This window comes from Thalia democratica, unplaced genomic scaffold, assembly GCF_965202585.1.
Source record: "Thalia democratica unplaced genomic scaffold, ktThaDemo2.hap1.1 HAP1_SCAFFOLD_81, whole genome shotgun sequence".
Classification (NCBI taxonomy): Eukaryota; Metazoa; Chordata; class Thaliacea; order Salpida; family Salpidae; genus Thalia; species Thalia democratica.
The window spans coordinates 29,829-50,245 of NW_028139257.1; the positions used below are offsets into that span (position 1 = coordinate 29,829).

The following is a 20,417-nucleotide window of genomic DNA, read 5'->3' on the forward strand; positions in this document are numbered from 1 at the left end:
ATTTTTCATTTCCATCTAGATACTATTAATTCTTCATTGTTTTGGTGAGAAAAATTTTGATTGTTTTTGAATTTATATCTTAAAATAATAATTAACATAATTTAGTTTTACATTGCTTTAGATTTATTTTCAATTTTCAACTAGCTATCATAGTTTCTTCGTTTTTTATCATTTGAAAACATCATGTAACCAGTTATTTATTTATCATTACCAACTTCAAGAACAAGCTGTCAATGACTCTTGTATTACATCCACTAAAAATAATTATCATAATTGTTTTTTGAAAATTCAGCTTGTTGTTAAATAAGACTGTTTCAATTTCGATAAGGTCAATGATCAAAATCGAGAATAGTTTTTTTTACACACCAGCTATTTTGACAAAATTTTTTAGCGCTAATATTTTATCGTGGTTCAATAAATTAATTAATACGATAAATTTAAACAAAAATAACTTTGAAAATTTATATTTCAAATGAATAGTTCTACATGGTTTACTAACTTGTCGACTATTCTGAATTCTTCTTGGTACAATTCTCTGTACCTCAGAGTGAGGTCGTTCAAATTCGAGCTTCCCGCGTTCAACTGTTGGTGAAATCTCGCCGACTTCTTTTTCTTCCCTTCCAGAAATTCAATCTGTGTTCATAAATAATATATCATAACAACTACTATACACACATTTCTGTTTCATTTGCCGTAAAGTTTAAATTGCAACGAATAGTTAGAGAAAATGGTGATGACGTCATAGGGAAATGCGATGGGACGTAAACTTAACTGCCTTGTCTTAAACATAGTTGTATATTACATATATATATATATATAACATACAGCTGTATGTGAATACGCATAACTAGACTTAGCTGCCATTTAAGAGACTTTCAGAATAGCATGATTATTTTATACAACGATTAATATTAATGTTCTTCTTGTTTTCTAACTTAAATATTAGGGGGTTTTAAATCAAAAGGTGAATTCATATAATACTGATTAAGTTTTTATTAACTACATTTAAAAGACCTCACCGAAATAAAACATATCCGTAAAATTTGAATGTTTGGAAGATATAACATATTTTTAATTAAGGGCATAAGAGGATGAGGTGAATAACTTTTAACACAATTTCATCTTTTTTTATAGAGTTTTAACCAAGCTTCATAATGCTTTTTACATATTTTAATAGTTAAAAATATTTTTTGAGATATAGCAGGTCAAAGTCAAAGCAACAAAAGGTTCTTTATGAAGGGCGAAAACTAAAACGGCGAAAAAACATTTCCAGAAAATTTGAGTTAGTTATCTCAAAAAACGTAGGATAAGATAGATTTTTAGTGATTTCTAGTTAAATACCGTTTTAGTTTGCGCCTCCCATAAGGATCCTATTGTATTCTCTAATTTTGACCTGCTATATCTCAAAAACTGTTTTGAATTTTAAAAATCTGTTAAAAGCAACTTGTAGCTTAGTAAAAACTCAATAAAACAAGACTAAAATGCGAAAAAGGTGATTTACCCCCAACCTATTATAAAAAATTAAATTTAGTTAATAAAAAAAACCAACAGTTTTATCGATGTTCTTCTTAACAACTTCCTTCTCTCTATCGAGCTGCAACATCTTGGCTTTCAACGGCACTAGAGTTTTCTGCCTTTCCTCTTTGGTGTTGTGCAAAGTGTTCAATCTGTCCTTCGCGGTCAAGTACGCTTGCCTCGCCAAGTCGAATTTCTAAAAAAAAATTATAATGATAAACAACTTTAATATAACAGACAATATAAATTTGATATGACAAATTACTTAACAGTTTTGTATAACAAAAAAAAATAAAATAATAACTATATATTCGTTAATTGCTTGTTCGAATTTCTAAAAAATAAAAAAAAATAGCAATGAACAGTTTAATAATGAAAAATATTATAAAACAAGAAAATTTATATAGCTCAGAAATAAACTGTCTATTTTAATGGTAGTTTTGAAAATTACACTAGATATCATGGAAAAAATTTAGGAAGTTAAAGGGCCACAAGGCCATGATTAGATATTCTGGAGTTGATTAATAAAGAGATAAGAAAAAAAAAATTAGGCTGCTTTAATAGTGTTTTTTAAGGAATCTTGTTAGAGGGGGCCATAGCTTTTTTAATTTATTTAAAGGGGGCCTTTTGATAAAAAGTTTGGGAAACCTTGGTCTCAACTTTTTGAAACTAAAGCTTTATAAAAAATTAATTACAACACACTCGAATTTATTTATTTATAGTGATCATTAGAAGTTCAGTTTATTTTTACGTTACTTTTGCTCATCTCTTAATCCCACTATCTTCATTCATAAAACTAATTTCATGGGTCGAATAATGAGAAAACTTTTGTTATACTTTTTTATACATACTACCAACTGTTTAAAAAAAAAACTATCTTTGGCTTGTTGAAATTTGAAAGAAAAAAAAGTTCTTTCACTTCAGTATCAAGATCTATTTTATTTCTACTAATAGTAATACTTGATTTCTTTTACTGTCTTTAGTGTGCGTATCAGATGACAATTTTATTTAATGAATTTCTCTCATCGGTATTTTTAATTTATTTTTTAAATATTATAAGGTTCTTATTTTACTGTTATTTGTGATGATTTTATTTTTAATGTATTAACATATCTACTTTTACATTAAATTTTTAACTTTTTATTTAACTTTAAATAGTTTAAACTAAATTTTATCTCGTTACTTACTATTTTTCACCACTTTATGGACTCATTCTCTCAAAATAAGTTCAAAAATCCAGAAAAATTAAGTTTGGCATTTACATGTGATATATATTACAAAACATTTTACCTTAAAATTACAGATTGTAAAAATCTATTTGAGCTAAATCATGTTTTTTTAAATTTTATATATACATACTAAGTTTTTAAAAGCTCATAGCTACTTTGTCCAAATCAAAAATATGCTAACCCAAACATAGATGAAGGTTCAGTTGAACCAAATTTATTTTCTAAATACTTTTTTCTAAAAAAACTTACTAAATAAATAAAATTTATTTATGAAACAAATTTTAACACATACCTAGATGTTGTTGAGTTTTTGTTTAGTTAATAATGGTGTAATGTTTAATTAATTTTTTATTTTTCTATTAACAATTAATTTCTTACAGTTTATTATGAGCAAATAAGTAAAAAATATGTTTAAATATACAAACTGACTTCGAAGGCAACTTTTATTTGGTAGAGTTTTATTTTTCGTTGTATAACTTTCCTTTCCATGAACCTAAAAAAAAAACATTTATTTACTTGACTTAAATCTTCAACAACTCAAATAAAATAATGTAAATAAGTTCAGTTCAAATAAATTATCAGAAAAACTTGAATTACAATAATTCAAATGTTTTAAATATCAAAGTAACTAAAAAGAACTAATGATATCAGGAATTTACCAATTTATATTTCCCTACATAGGGTACAAAAATATTTTTTAATTTAAAGTGAGCTTTACCTACTGTTTAATAATATACAATCTGTCAGAGTTTTGTAATAAATATTTTTCAACATATGAATCTTAATATAATTTTGAATTGATTTCTTTGCTAAATATGTTTTAACCTCATATTTAATATAAAACTTATATAAAGCAAGAAGCTATATGAACACTTTAAAATACAATAGTATTACTACAGTCTTTCTTTTCAAAAACAAACTTATTGTAATTTTTCATTATCATATTTGATATGAGAATTATAGTTGATTTTTAATTTAGACTTTTATCTGTTGTTTAAATATAAAGCTTTTAATATATATCTAAAATCAAAATTTAATAAATGAAAAAGATAATTTTAGTTTACGATTTTCCTTTTCAAAGTTAATATCCCAAGCATTTTTTTTCTAAATCTTGAATAACTTATTTCATTCTTTGTAAGAAACCATTGAAATATATATTTTCTTTTTGGATCGCTGCTTTCATCATGCCTATCTTATAATAATAAACTAACAACTGAAATAAAATCAACACTATTATCACCACCAACTCCCAAACCGGCATGTTGTTTTATAAGTTCAAATGATCTCTTTTATATTTTAGTATGTGCGCTCAAATGAATTTTATGCTAGTTCACTTAGACACCAGCAATATTTTAATAACGCATTTATAGTAAATAATTTTTTGCTTATATATAAATGCAATATTTCAAATTAAATATTTATTTATTACATTTTAACATTCTTTTTTTTTTAAGTTATAAACCTCTATTTTATTAGTTTTGTTTATTAGTAAACAATAAAACAATATTATATATACGTAACTTTTATTTTTACAACCTTTTAAAAACATTTATTATCTTTATATTTTTAACAGTATTAATATAAATTAAATATCAATTACCTTTCTTTTATTAGTTTCGTTCACAACTTCTTTAATAATACAATATTTTACATTTATTTATTTTTATTACCTTAACTTTTTTTTATTATTATTTTTTTTACAACAAAACAATATTTTATTTATATTACTTTTGTTTTTCACGTCCTTCTAAATTATCTTCTACTAGTTTTTTAAATTTCATTATCATAATATAATATTTAAAATAAATACTTTTATTACCTTCCAACCTCCCTTTTAATAGTTTAGCTTATTTCTTTTACAGTTACACAATATTTTAATTTAATTTTTTTTTATTACCTATCAACTTCCCTTTGTTGGTTTCGTTCATGGCTTTACAATAATATAATATATTTTATTATTAGTTATTAATTTTTATAATTTATCATTCATAACTTCTTTAACAATACATTATTTTAAATTTATTAATTTTTATTACCTTTCAACTTCCCTCTTGTAGTTTCGTTTATTTTAACAATATATTATTATTTATTTATTTATTTATTTTTACCTCTTAACTTCACGCTTATTGGTTTCGTTCATTTTTAAAATAAAATATTTTATATTTATTTTTTATTACCTCTCAACTTCTCGCTTGTTGGTTTCGTTCATTTTATAATAATACATTATTTTATATTAATTTATTTTTTATCACCTCTCAACTTCTCTCTTATTAGTTTCGTTCATGGCCTTCAATTTTTCTTCTTCCGCCCCCAACGCTTCCTGCTTCTTCATGATCTCCGTTTGCTCGTCGTTGAAGTTGGCCAGCCACAACCTGTCCTCGATCATCTGACGGGGACAGATCTGGATAAACATAAAATTTTCAAAAATAACTAAATAAACAATATTTTATTATTTATTCAGATCTGTAATAAGCATATACACCAAATTAAATGATGAACTAAAAACCAACGTTATTAATTATTAAGATAGTTAACATAATATTTGTCCTCGATTATTTGACGGGGACAGATCTGTATAAACATAAAATTTTTAAAGATTAAGAAATAAATAATCTATTATTATCAATTAGTAAAAATTAAATATGTCCTCGATCATCTGACGGGGACAGATCTGGATAAAGTACATATAATATGGAGTCAAACAAAAATGTCCTTATTTATCATTAAGATAGTTAATAGTATATTTGTACCATGTAGATTTTACAATATTAACAAGAATTAGATAAATAACATCATAAATTATTAAGATAGTTTATTTTAGATTTGTCCTCGATCGTTTGGCCGGGGACAGATCTGACTTATAAAAAAAATCAAAGATATTTAAATAACTAAATAAATATTTAATTTTGTGTTTTGTTATTAATTAGTAGAAATTAAATATGTCCTCGATAATTCGACGTGGACAGATCTTTAAGAAAACAAAACATTGAATAAAGCTAAATAAAAGATAATTATTTAGATAGTTAATTTTGCATCTGTCCTCTTTCATTCGACGAGGACAAATCTGGTAAAACATTGAACAAAGCTAAATAAAACATCATTATTTATCATTAAAAAGTTGATATTGTATTTGTCTGCTACCATTTGACGAAGGTAGACCTGTATAATTAAAAATAAAAGAAAATATTTATAACCTCTTATTTAAGTTCTTAATTTAAAATTTAAGTTATATCATGCTTTCATTTGACATGGACAGATCTAAAAGAAAATTTTTACAATAACCAAATTGCATCATTTAAAACTATACTTATATGAAAAAGCAAAAAACTATTTACATTTTAATGGTGTCAGACTTTTACATTTATTGTCACTTTTAAAATCATTAACCCTTAACCTTAACTCTGTAATTCAGGGTTGCCTAAAACATCGGTAAAAAGCTTACAGGCCAAAAGTTACTGATGCAAGTAAAGTTCTAATTAAAAATCAACAGTATACTAAGGTGGGGGGTACCGTTTCTTCGTTTATAAATTTCTGCTTAAGTTTCAAACCTATTTTAATTCAAGCCCAAGGATCTCTGTAATTTGAATTTGATGTTAGTTCCTAAACCTAATTACTTGTATAATAACAATATCAAATGTCCTAGACAAGACGTTAAAGGTTTACCAAGTGGTGTACTGCTCGATAACCGAAATGGTTTTTTGTACATCAGATAGGAAAAAATATTTTGGACGTTTATTTGTCGTTCAATAAAAAAATCAAACTTACAGCCTCTTCTGTTCTTTTTAGCAGGTCAATTTTGTTCATTTAATAATATCAATTTATAATCTATAACTACATACAAGACCATATGTGGATAAGTTAATATTTAAACAGTAAAAAATAACTTACTGCCTCTTCTGTGCTTTTTAGCAGGTCAATTTTGTTCATCTTTGCGAAATCGGTGACTTTCTCCTGAGGCATGAACTGACACAAATTTGTCAGGTTTATGTTGAGTTTCCTAACGAATTCCTCTACACACCTTTCAGAAACCTATGAAATTATTTGAAATATTGCTAAGATATAAATTATTATTCATTTTAAAACAAATTTGTAAAACTTGTATTGAGTTTTTTCACAAACTCTTCATTATATTCTTCAGATACCGTAAGTGAAATAAATTAAATATTTTTTTGATACTAATAAACCATTTGAATCATGGATTTAAACTGGGAAAATTTCATGCTTTATTTTGACTGAGTTTTGATTGAAATGTCATTTGACTAGTGGTGGGCAACTTTTTAAGTCAGCAAACCAGTTTTACAAGAAAAGGTCTTTCCGGTACCGGTCTCGATAAAAAAAATTATATCAAGTTAAAAAAACTAAAACATATAATTAGCAAAACTGTTTACTAAAATTCAAAACAATAGATTATAAAACATTACTTATAAAAAATACTTATATTTCTTTGTTTACATGAGTTGCATTTAAGAATAAAAATGCATTGCGAGCCAGAGAATTCTGTTGGCGGGCCGGATTTAGCAAATACATTAGAGTGATAAATAAACATATGTTTAAACGTTTATAAACTAGCTTAATTTTAAAGTTCAAGATGTATTTTTGCATTTTTATAATAACATATTTCAAAAACTAGGTTAGTTCTTTTCATCAACTATTGAAACAATTAAACCTTCGGCTGAAAAAAAGAGTTTTAATATTTATTTCAAGTAGTAATTTACATTTTTTAACATAACTTTTCTAGTGAAATAAACAATTTTTTTTATTACCTAAAAATGACAACTTACAAACACATCATAGATATACCAGATTGACAAAACGTTAGTGAAAATTTTTAAAAATAATATTTTAATTAAAACAATTAAGTATTTTTTATAGAAATTAAACTCACACTTGAGTCATTTATTCTCCAGTTTGATGAGCCGTTCAAGTAAATGGTTCTTTTAATAACATCGTTTTGAGATTTCTTGCTTTTTCTAATACAAATTTTAAAATTTCTATTGAATTAATAAAGTATTTTGATTTAAATTACGTTAACAATTTTCCTAACCACATCGTTTTGAGCCATTAAAAAAACTGCTTAATTATATTGTTTTTTACATAAGCTAAGTATAATTATTCTTTTGTATCTGATTGACTGATGTTACAATATATTATGTTATAAGTTTTTAAAACTAACCTTAAAAACACTTTTTGATTTGATACTTAAATGTTATTAAAAACTACTATTTAAGTTGTTATCTATTTAAGTATGCACACTTATTCAATTACGTATTTAAAAACAAAACTTACAATGTAATCTGAATACTAGCTTCGTCTTTTTCAAATTTGATATAGTCTTTTATGCTCTTGGCTCTGGACAGGTAACCTGTGAAAATTATTTCAAAGAATATTGATAGCAATAAATGATTAAAATAATTATTACCTGTTAAAAATAGCTTAAAACTCTCATAACTATTTCAAAAATTAAACAGTTTTGTTTTTTTAAATTTAAGTCAAGAAAAAAAACTTAATTTCAAACGAAATTAAGGCTTTAGTTTAAATTATCCAAATTTTAATTTTATTTTTTTAACTTTATAAAATATATTTGTTTACTTCAAAACATTCTACTAACCACAAACGAAAAACAATGTCTTAAGCACGTTCGATCCAAAAATAAAACCAGTTACGAGTTTTGGTTTTGACTGTAAACAACTTATATGCGTAACGCCGGAAAAAACCAAACGACATATTATTATTTAAGCAATTTTCTGCTTTACTTTGCTTTATAATGATATCTAAGGCATGAAATTTAAATAAAATGCAGCAACATTGGCCTGAACTTATTTAATCTCTCATGGTATTTAATTGTTCTTTGTTTAAGCTCAATAATAATTTTTGACTAAGCTCTTATTTGGATAAAAATTTCTACTAAACTTATCAAAAATATTTAAACTTAAGCAACTACAATGTTTTTCCTGTGGCTTTAGTTTTTTAACTTTAAAAATGATCAGATATTTGTTGATAAAATAGAGAGATAAACATATATGCATATTCATATAGCTCTTCATATGTGCATGAAAATCACAACATATAAAAGTGTTTTTGGTTGAACTTAAGTTTTCAACAATGTTTTTCATTTGTATATAAAACACTACTATATTTAGTAAAAATAAACTGTATTTATATAAAATTAACGTTGTTATTTACAAGAGAAACTGAAAGCTTTTTAAACTTTTGTAACTTTTTATAAGAACAAAAACATTTTTTTATGTTTTAAATAATTAACAAATTCCATATAAAACTGTTAACCACTTACTTAAAATATTTTTTTCGAAAAATGTTGCGTATTGTATAAAAACAACATTAAAATCTTAAGAAAAATACAAAAAAAAAAGAGAAGATCAAAAGAGTGAAATGAACTTATTTAAAATTCAAATGTCAACATATAAATGTTTAAACTTTATGTGTGTTGATATAAAAAACGTGCTTTTTACAATGTATCTTAACATTTAAATAAAAGTGTAAGCGCTGTTATAGTTTAGTTAAAGATAAGTTGTAAAGAAAAACTTTTGTAAAAACATTTTTTGTACTATGATCAATAAATTTTGAAATGAAACAAACATGGTACTAGTTAAAAAGTAAAACAAAACTTAAACGAAAATAAAATATTAGATAAAAATGAACAAAAAAATTTTTCATTATATTTATCTGAAAAGTTTTGCATAAGTTAAGTTAATGATACATGTAAAATAATTTAAAAACAAATTCACAACACCAAATAGTTCAAGTTCAAATCAATCAAAATTGCTATAAGTAGAAAATAAACTAAATCGCATGGTAAAACATACCTAGACATAAAATGTGTTTAATTAGTCAAAAGAATAAAAAACAAATACAAAAAAATTGTATCTATTATTCTTAATACGTTGCTTGTTATTAACGCTCAAAATTCGGCCTGAAAAATAAACTAGGCCTGATGAGACCGCTTTGGTTTTCAAAAGACCTCAAAATTTAAACGATTTTCTTAGATATGAGTCCTAGTGAGTGAGCCCCTAGTTCCTATAGTTTTAGGTTTTTAGTTTGCCCTAATGTAAGTCATTCTTAAACTTAGTAATTATAAGGTCAAACAAAAAGCCTTAAACTATGACAAGTTTGAGAAGATCTGTATCAAACAACTTAAGCTAGTTTTACCACCTTTAAACACTAGACTGTGCAAAAATGCACAGCAATATTAAAATAATAGTAAATGTAAACTAGCATTAATTCTTTGTTCTATGATGTATATGCTATATGCATAAAACCTGAAAAATATGTAAGCTAGATTTTGTTTTATTAAACACATATGCATGGTTGCCACTCATCAAGCTAAGAAAATTTTCCTGACTTTTCCTGACTTTTTCCTGACTTTTTACCAAAATTTTCCTGACTTTTCAAAATCAAGCTCTTAAATTAAACTTATTCTAAAATACATAATCTAACACTTTAAACTATATAAAGCTTCCAATCTAACTTTAATACAAGTTATAAACAATAGTTTTTTGCTGAATTCTATCATCAAACTTTCAGTACATCACTTCAACCATCTGTGATGTTTGTAATAAACAGCCCTATCAGCAAAATACTTGTACTATTACCTTATAAACAAAGCTTGTCTGAAAAAAGAAACATTTTTTAGCAAATTCTAGCATAAATGTATCTAGATAAACAAACGACATATAAGGAACATTTTGCAGTTTATTAACGGATATTTTACTAATTTATACCAGCTGAAGGCATTGGAAATAAGATTAAATATTTTTGTAAATTTCTAGGAAAATTTTGAAATTTTTTTCTGACTTTAAAGGACCTTTAATTAACTTTTATCACTTGAAGGCTTTGGATAACAAGGAATTTTTTAAATTTAAACTGACAAAATCTGACTTTTTTTTTTAATCAAATTTCCTGACTTTTCCTGACTTTTTTTCAAAACCCCCCATTTTTTCCTGACTTTTCCTGACTTTTGTAATTTTTTCAAATTTTTCCTGACTTTTCCTGATTTCCTGACTTTTCCTGACCGAGTGACAACCCTGCATATGTTGCTCTGTTTCGTCTATAAGGTGTATAAGACTCTAAACAAACTAAAACAATGTAATATATTATACGACTAGATATGTACTAAAATACTTACTAGTTTTTCCTGCCAGCCCAAGGCAAATAGCACACACTATTGAACTTTTTCCGGAGCCGTTTGGACCGATGACCACATTCAAGCGGGGATGCATTTTAAATTCTATGTCATCATATGTTCTGTAATAAATAACAAACAAAATTTAAATCACAAAAACAAAATAATTTAAGTTAAATGCATTTTTAAATATACTTTATCAAATATTCTGTAGTAGAAATAAATTAGATATTTCATAAAATTAAAAATTACGTCCATATTGAATTATACTTAATAACAGGTTCTGTATATGTGAATAAATTATTAACTACAGCATAACTCAATTTAAACTAAATTTTATTATAACTTCAATGAATACTGTATATTAAGGTTAATTAATATATACTGTATATTACAAAAAATTATTTAGGTTTATTTTTTAAATAATATCAAACAAAACTAACAAAAAGTAGTTCAGCTTTATTTTATTAATACTTTTATTTAAATAAAACTTACAAAAAATTGATCTTATTTATTTTTCTATATGATATCAATTAAAACTTACAAAAAGTTGTTTAGATTTATTTTATTTTTTTATAATATTCAAATTGAAACTTATAAAAAGTTGTTTAGCTTTATTTTATATATACTTTTTATTTAAAACTAACAAAAAGTTGTTCATCATAATTTTATTTATATATTTTATTTGAAACTCACAAAAAGTTGTTCAGCTTTATTTTATTTATATTTTTGATTTAAATAAAACTCACAAACAGTTGTTCAGCTTTATTTTATTTATATTTTTTTATTGAAATAAAACTCAGAAAAAGTTGTTTAGCCTAATTTTATTTATTTTATTTTATTCAAATTGAAACTTACAAAAAGTTGTTTAGCTTTAATTCATTTCATTTAATATCAAATAAAACTTACAAAAAACTAATCAGCTTTTTTTTATATATACTTTTTATTTAAAGCTAACAAATAGTTGCTCATCATAATTTTATTTATATATTATATTTAAAACTTACAAAAAGTTGTTCAGCTTTATTTTTATATACTATTTATTTAATTAAAACTTACAAAAAGTTGTTTAGCTTTATTTTATTTATATTTTTTTTATATAAAACTTACAAAAAGTTGTTCAGCTTTATTTTATTTATTTATATTATTTTTTTATTAAACTTACAAAAAGTTGCTCAGCTTTATGCTCACGATGGAGCCAACTTTGAACTCCGGTGGCGCCATTCAAAAATTAATTAGCTAAATTCCTGAAAAACATAAAATTTATCTATTTAAACTTTAGATCTTTATATTCTTCAACGTAATACACAAATTCATTCAAAAATTAATTAGCTAAATTCCTGAAAAACATAAAATTTATCTATTTAAACTTAGTATCTTTATACTCTTCAACGTAATACACAAACTCATTCAAAAATAAACAGCTAAATTCCTGATTAACAAAAAAGTAATTTAAAAACTTGTTATGACATTAATGTTAGTAAAACCAAATAGATTAAAAAATAATTAGCTAAATAGCTGTTTAACATATATTTAATTTGCTAATTCAAATTATTATCATGTTTAAAAAATAAAAACATGATGTAAAAGTTATTTCAATTATTTATTATATTTTATTTAAAACTCATCTTCAGCATTTTGAATTGTTATTATATTAAACAGGGTTGCTACACACTCAGACTTTTTCAGGCCAGAGCAATTTTTTATCTTTTTAATTAGGTCAGTTTTTTTAAAGATTTGGAATGATAATTTAATTAAAGACATTGTAATTTTATAACACATTTTGTTCAAGAAATTTACATTTATTGATGCAGAAAGATAACATATTTTAAATATTTAAAAACTAAGGATGAATTAGGACAGTTTTAGGTCACTAAAGACGGTTTTTTTATTCAAAGAGTGGCAACCTTGTTAAAAACTCGTTATTTTTGAACTTGGTAATTTAAATATTTAGGAAGGAGTTTTTTTTTAATATTTATTCCAGGTTTAATGGCCACCCTATACAACTATGTAGTAGTATAAAATAGTTATTTATTTTCTAACCCTTAGAGGCATAGAGGAGCCAACCTTGATTTTTACAATTTGATCTTATTTTATATAGTTTTATCTGAGGTATCAGACATTTTTAACCACTTGAAAAATTTAAAATAATTTTTGAGATATGAGCAATCAAAGTCAGTGACCTCAATAGGTTCATAATGGAAGACACAAACCAAAAACACAATAAAAGAGATTATTTTACTAAAAATCTATTTTCTCCTTCATTTTTTCAGCAATCTTATTCAAATCAGAAAGTCCATTGCATAAAATGTGAACTAATTTACTAATTGAATTTATGATTAAATTTGAAATAAAAAAAATAATTTAATTACATATTGTAATTAATCAAACTTCCAGGTTTTTTATTGTCTAAAACAGACTGACCAATCTACCATAAATAAATAATGATCAAGCTGTAAAGTATTTATGAAAAAATAAACCTAAAAATGCTGATTCATGCTTGATATTTAGTTTATTTTGAAAATAAATAATATTTTATCTAGGAAGTATTTTCCTAATTACAAATATATTTTACATTGTGGCCATAACATTTTTTATTATTTAATAGTTACTTTTTTATAAATTTTTTACCAAATTGTTAGTTGCATTTTCCTGTTTTATTAAAACAAATGTAACTTTTCAGGATTGCAAAAACTTTTTATAAATTTCTTGCAGGTATTTTGAATTTCTTCTAGGTTTTTAAAAATACACGTTTTTTGGTCCACATTTAGCACAAAATTGAAATTAAGTAAAAAAATATTTTTATTGGTGTAGAAGTTTGAAAAAAATACTGTATAAGTGTCTTTAAATAAAAATAAAATTAATGACACAAAAGTTTTTTATCTATATGAAAGATTATTTGTATCTAATTGAAATTTTGTTACCTTTCATGTTAAAATTGATTATAGTTCCAGGTTTTTAGTGATTTTTGTTCAAAATTCCAGGTTTTTTCAAAATTTCTGAAATTCCAGGTTTTTCAAGTTTATTTTGCCTAAGTTGTCAAATTCCAGGTTTTTCCAGGTATTTTGTTAACCCTCATTTTCAGATATAAGGGACCAAAATTGAAAACAACTATAAAATAAAGACAAATATAAACTGCTAAAATGACTAATTACAAAAAATATGTTTTACACCTATATGCAATAGCTTTTACTAGCTTACAAAGTTTAGTTTTTGTTATTAAATTAACAAACCTACTTAAGTGTATGTTTATTTAAATGTGATCTACATATTCAACTATCCAGTCTTTTTCACTAACATCCTGATCTGACCAGATCATAATTTTTTAGAATGAATCTGGATCAAGCCGGATCCTAACTTAAAAATAAATTCAAATGTGGTTTAAGCTTGATTTTAAATTTGTGAACTCAGTAGATCACTAACTGTTTATTATTTCAGTTAAAAAGATAATTTGTTATAACTTAAGGGCATAGGAGGGAGGTAAAAAACTTTTTTTTTGAAATTTGATCTAATTCTATATTAAGCTACAAGATGTTTTTTACAGATTTGAAAAATTCAAAATAAATTTGAGACATAGTGGTTAAAAGTTGGAGGCAACAACAGGATCCTTATGGGAGGCGCAAACTAAAACTGCAAATAACTAGAAATCACTAAAAATATATCTTCTTCTACGTTATTTGAGATAACTACCTCAAATTTTTGGGAATTATTCCTTGCAATATTTAGAAAATTCTGTTGGAATAAAATTTCAAAAAATTATAAAATCAAAATTTTATAACAAAAAAACAAAAAAAAATTTTTTTTTTCAATTTTATATAAAATTTTTATCTTTTAATTTATTTAAAATTATTTTTGACAAAATTTTTTAATATATCTAAGAAAATTTCCTGAAATTTTGAGGTAGCTATCTCATAAAACGTAGAAGATATATTTTTAGTGAAATAGTCTATTTTTGCTGTTTAAGTTTGCGCCTCCCATAAGGAACCTATTTGTTCCCTCCAACTTTGACCAGCTATATCCAAAGAATTATTTTGAATTTTTTTAATCTGTAAAAAGTACTTTTTACCTTAGTAAAAACTACTATTATATGTTTTGGTTTTAAGAAAACAAATAGAGAGATCTCAACTGCTGGAGGAGAAGTAATATATTTATTCTTTCAAAAATTTATTTTGCAAACTAAGTTTCGGTCAAAGACCTCGTCAGTGCTTAAATAAATCTTATTCAAATAGAATTATGTAGTAAAAACTACATAAATTAAGATTAAATTAAAAAGAAAAGGTGTTGACCCCCCTATGCCCTTTAACCAAAAAAAAAATTAGAACTAAAAGGTTAACACTAACAACTATAGTCATTGATTTGAATGGAGAAATACCTTACAGTTATTGAGCTACATAACTATAATCTTGTAAACATTATTTTAGCTAAAATAAAAATTCTGCAGTTTTTAGAAATTTTCTAATATTTTTTTCTCACAAATTTATCATGTAATAAGTTCAAGTTAAAATAAAACGGTATTTTTGTGGTAAAAGTGTCAGTCTTAAACTCTATTTTTTGAACAATAAACATTTTGTGGGCAAAAGCAAGTGTGTAACATCATATGCAACTTTAGCTGTCCCATTAGTATGTTACTTATAATTAGAGGGTGGCTACTGTTTTTTATAAAATTTCTACAAGAGGTTGTGTTTTATTTTCGGTTTGAAATCTAGTTTAAATTAAAAAAATGGGTTTAAAAGTGTGAAAGCATTGAAAAGATACTGTAAATATACTTTAAATGTGGTTATTATGGGCATAGGGGGGAGGGTAAAACACTTTTTTCACAATTCTATCTTAATTTATATAGTTTTTACTAAGCTACAAGATGCTTTTTACACATTAAAAAATATTAAAAATAGTTTTTGAGATATAGCCGGTCAAAGTCAAAGGCAACAACAGGTTTCTTATGGGAGGCACAAACTAAAACCACAAATAACTAGAAATCACTAAAAAACTATCTTCTACGTTTTTTTACATAACTACCTCAAACTTTCAGGAAATGTTCTTTGCAATATTTAGAAAGTTCTGTCAAAAAATTTTTTTTTTAAACTTAAAAAAAAAACCTGTTTTTTTTATACAAAATTTTATTTTTTAATATTTTTTTAAATTCATTTCAAAAGAATTTCCTAAATATATCAAGGAACACTTCCTAAAATTTTAAGGTATTTATCTCAAAAAATGTAGGAGAAGATAGATTTTTAGTGAAATAGTATGATTTTGCTGTTTTAGTTTGCGCCTCCTATAAGGAACCTATTGTAGCCAATATAAAAAACAAAACTATCTTTAAATCTGTTAAAAAATCATTTAAGAATCATCCTTTTTTAACCCCATTATTTTCAAACCATCAAAGTCAAAGTCTTTCACAGGCACCACGCCATAGTTGATTAATTAGCAATGAAACAAAGAAAAGTGTGAACGCTCACAGCTATGGTCAATAGGTTGGTGTGTAAAAAGAATTTTTGGTCATCAAGCCTCACAGCATACATTTTATAACATTTTTTGCGCAACTAAATATGTTAAACATCTAAATTAGCTCGTTAAAAAAATATTGACTTTGAGAGGAGATATTTTAAACCTTACTTTCTATTTTTATGGCATTTTGAGACAAACTGGTAAGTTATGGCTGGCAAGCAGATTTTTTTTGCAATTGAAACTTTCTCATTTTTTAATGTTTAAAAATAATAAAAACCCCACACCACTAACTTAAAACTTTAATTGAGACACTTCAATTTAAACTAAATGAAATCAACAAAACTATTCAACTTATTATTTTAAAGTAACAATTTTTTAAGACAACCTACTGAAGAGTTGTAAAAATAAAATATGCATATGCCTCTACAAAATTACCAATAACTTAAACATTGTTTTTTAAATCAAAAACACCATAACCAATTAATTTTAATTGACCTAAGCAATTAACAACATTTTATTAATAGTTAGTTATTTTATTAATGCTCAGTTATATTTGAATGTTGTGTATCATTTATGAATTTACAATTGGTGTAGCATAGATTTAAAGTAGTTGCGTTTTAGGGAAATTTTAAAACCAAGGATCAGGACTTCCAGAGAGCTAATGTTGCTATACCAACTGTACATTAAATAAAGCTAATTAAACGTTTGTTTGTTTTATAATAAAATATCAAGGTCACGTAAATTTTATATGGTAGTTAATAAGTGGCAAGCCAAGGTTCAGGGTTGTCAGAATTTTAGAATTACCAAGGGTGGATATATTAAAAAGATTTTGTTTGGTTTTACTTTAAATTATATGCTCCTTTACTTAAACTATGTTTACAGTATAAAACTACTAGTTACTTTATGTTATGTTAATTTTGATTTATTGTAAAAAACTGAAATTTCTGATGATTGTTATAGAAAACTATTTTATTAGATGGTTAAAGATGTCAGAGTACAAACTAAACAAGATATTCCTATGTTATTAAAACGAATATTTTAGTTTTAATTTTTAGTCAAATTTTTAGTCAAGCAAACATTTTTATTAAACTACTTTTTTGTATATACCTTAATACTTAATTATAACACATGTATTAAACGTTAACTTGTTTCAAGCTAGTCTTTTGTAAGCTATAAACATTCGTTCATATATGCTTTTTATTTACCACTATTATTCTTATTACTTAAGTATTACATTGTTTTAGTATAAAGATGCTACACTTGATTTTTATACACACTAAAATTGAAGAAGTTTAAAAAGATATCTTATTTATTTCTGAATTCGTTGTAAAACTTATATTATCGAAAGTTCCAATTAAAATATTAAAATCATTACATAAACCGCAAAACGTGAGGCACTTAACGTTATGCGACATTGTACTTGCGTGAATTAAACCTTAAATCATGCAAAGTTATTTAAGCGTTTATTATTTTAACTTTGAATGTAAATATACGAAGTTTTTTAAGAATTACTTTTATAAAAGAATTGCAATTGTTCAAAAAAACTGAAACTAGGTTGATTATCGCTTAGTAAGAAACATCAAGATACCATAATTTACTTTTTTGAAATTAAAATGAGCTTAAAATAGATGTTTTAAGTGCTTTACCGCCGTTTAGTTTAATCGATTTACTGCTTTTAATTGTTTGCGACGGTTTTAATAGTTAAAGTAGGGCTATTATTTGGTAAACGACGAACATTTGTTGGTGGTCCGTTAGAATATTTGCTACTTTGTCTTGCTTTTAGTTATATAAATACAAGCAGAAATATATAAATTTTGATCGCCTCAACTCAATGTAGCGATGTTTGATGGTAAATTGACTGCAAAAAAAAAGTTAACAATTGAACTAACAGACTGATTGTTCGTTTTTACAATAAATTTGCGACGAATTCCGAACTTTTGTTTACATTGTGTAAGATTTAAGTACAAAGTTCGTATTTTGTTGTTAGTTTTAAATTTTCTTTCTTTTCGGTCGACAATTTTTTTGTATAAAAACACTAAAGTTTTCGCTTTATTTTCGTCATTTTGTACTAAACTGCTTTGGTTTGAGTAGCGGACGCATATAAATAAAAAATGAATGGGTTATTGTGATATTTATAATATATTGTAGCTGTATTTGCCAAAATGAATAGTGTTTGTTGATACATCCTTTTCTTTTGTTCTGAATGGTATAGACTTTAAATGTTACCTCAGTTACACTTGTCTAACATTTTATAAAGGGGTGTAATGTTTTTAGCTGGTTTTGGAAGGTGCTTTTTATTGTAATTTTCAAGGACTAAAGAACATTCAACATCATTTCTTAATTTAGTTAAGGAAAAATTTGTAACTCAATCGACTTTAGATTTGTATTTTCTTTTGAAAGGCTCATTAGCTTTGAAATATATTATTTGATTAGCATTTACTAAAATTGAGGAGGATAAATCATTAGCTTTATGTAGTTTTGCACTTTCATTAGTTGTTTTGTTTGTTACTTTAGATATTTTTGAGTGAACTTTTAGTTTTTTTGAATCTAAAATATCCTGCCTAATAACTTTCTTTTCAATGTTTTTTTTTAGTTTAACAATATTTTAAGACAAAACGAGTTTTTTTTATATTTGGATTCAATAAAACATTGTTCATTATATCTTTTAGGTTACTACCTACTTTTTTCAAACTTAAATTAGGAGAATTTTTAGTTTCAATATCGTTGTTATTGCTCGACTGTCTACATGTACTAAGAGGTTTTTGAACTATTTTATCTGTCGTAATTGGCTGTATAATACTCAATTTTGAATTGGCTACGTTTAATTTGTTATTTTCGCTTGTTATGTTTTGACTTTGTTTATTGTTTATGTCCGCTAACCTTTTTAAAAATAGTATACTTTTTAAAACTTGATTAACTTTATGTCATATAACGTCCTCTTTTATAATATTTTGTTAACTTTTTAAGTTTATAATCTTAATTCAACTTAAAATATCGGATAATTGTAACCTCTCAGGTTTCATATCTACTGAGTTATATAATCTACTTAATTTTATGTCTAAGAGTTGTGACAAATTTTTAAAGTTATTTTTATCGTAATTTGATAGCGCTTCACCTAGTTCGGCAATTTTCGACAATTTACCTGATTTTACTGATTGTTTCACGTGGTTGAAAGGATTTTGATGCTACAAGGATGACGTAACTTAATACTTACGGTATTTTTTATTTTGGTTTTAAACAACTGCATGTTTTGATATAAAATATAACTACATTTGTCACTGTATAATTTTTAATAAAAATATTGTTTATAATGAATGTTTTTTTCATATTATTAGGGATTGCATTTATAAATAACACCATAACATTTGATGTTATAAAACAAGCAATTCTGCTAAAGAAATATTGACCTTTTTAAAGTTTTTATATCCCTGTCAAAGATTATTGGGTTTTAAAATATTGAAATAAGGCATCAAAAATATTTCTTGAGTTTGAACATCCCGTTGAGCTTCCTCGAGAGAAAAGTGACTGCATATAAAAATTAATTTGTTATTTAAAGTAACTAACCTTTTTATAAATAATGTGACGATCGCTCGGCTCTTCGGTACTTTCCTTAGACGGAGCCGGTGGTCGAGACTTCTCTGCTTCGCTAATAACGGGGTCAGGCGCGTTAGCTGACCCAGAGCGAGTGGTCATTTTGACCAACTTTTTTACAACTTGCTTTGAATTCATGTCGCGCTACTTATTGATTAATATACCGCGAATGAATGGTCAAGTAGTATAAAACTAAAACAACAAAAATGTATAAACACAATTATTTATTAAAAGAACTCACAACGTAAAATATAAAACATAATTAATACTTTATAATCGTAAGTAAATGAACACAAGTATAATATAAAGACTAAAAACTAGCAAAAGTAAACAATGACTTTTATTCTGAATCGTCTATGCGATAAAAAGCGCATGCGATAAAAAGCGACGTAATCGTTCATGCGTAGTATATATAGTGCTTTAACAACCCCTTTTTCCCAATTCTCTCAATTTATAACAGAGCATGTCTGTTAGACTGCTACACTCCGTCTAGCCCG

General features: G+C 25.1%; 1 protein-coding gene across 1 annotated transcript in view; it reads right to left on the bottom strand.

The window, feature by feature from the left end:
- The window catches only part of LOC145845558 (structural maintenance of chromosomes protein 5-like), a 39,602-nt gene extending 19,580 nt beyond the window's left edge, over nucleotides 1-20,022 (bottom strand). Inside the window, exons 1-10 of the mRNA XM_082952749.1 lie at nucleotides 19,894-20,022; nucleotides 19,339-19,514; nucleotides 10,888-11,006; nucleotides 8,031-8,106; nucleotides 7,630-7,714; nucleotides 6,633-6,773; nucleotides 4,997-5,145; nucleotides 3,174-3,237; nucleotides 1,550-1,711; nucleotides 500-633 (exon numbers count right to left, since the gene is read on the bottom strand). Coding sequence (XP_082808875.1) covers nucleotides 500-633; nucleotides 1,550-1,711; nucleotides 3,174-3,237; nucleotides 4,997-5,145; nucleotides 6,633-6,773; nucleotides 7,630-7,714; nucleotides 8,031-8,106; nucleotides 10,888-11,006; nucleotides 19,339-19,514; nucleotides 19,894-20,022 — 1,235 coding nt within the window. The remainder of the gene's footprint in view (nucleotides 1-499; nucleotides 634-1,549; nucleotides 1,712-3,173; nucleotides 3,238-4,996; nucleotides 5,146-6,632; nucleotides 6,774-7,629; nucleotides 7,715-8,030; nucleotides 8,107-10,887; nucleotides 11,007-19,338; nucleotides 19,515-19,893) is intronic.
- Between the last annotated feature and the right edge of the window lie 395 nt (nucleotides 20,023-20,417).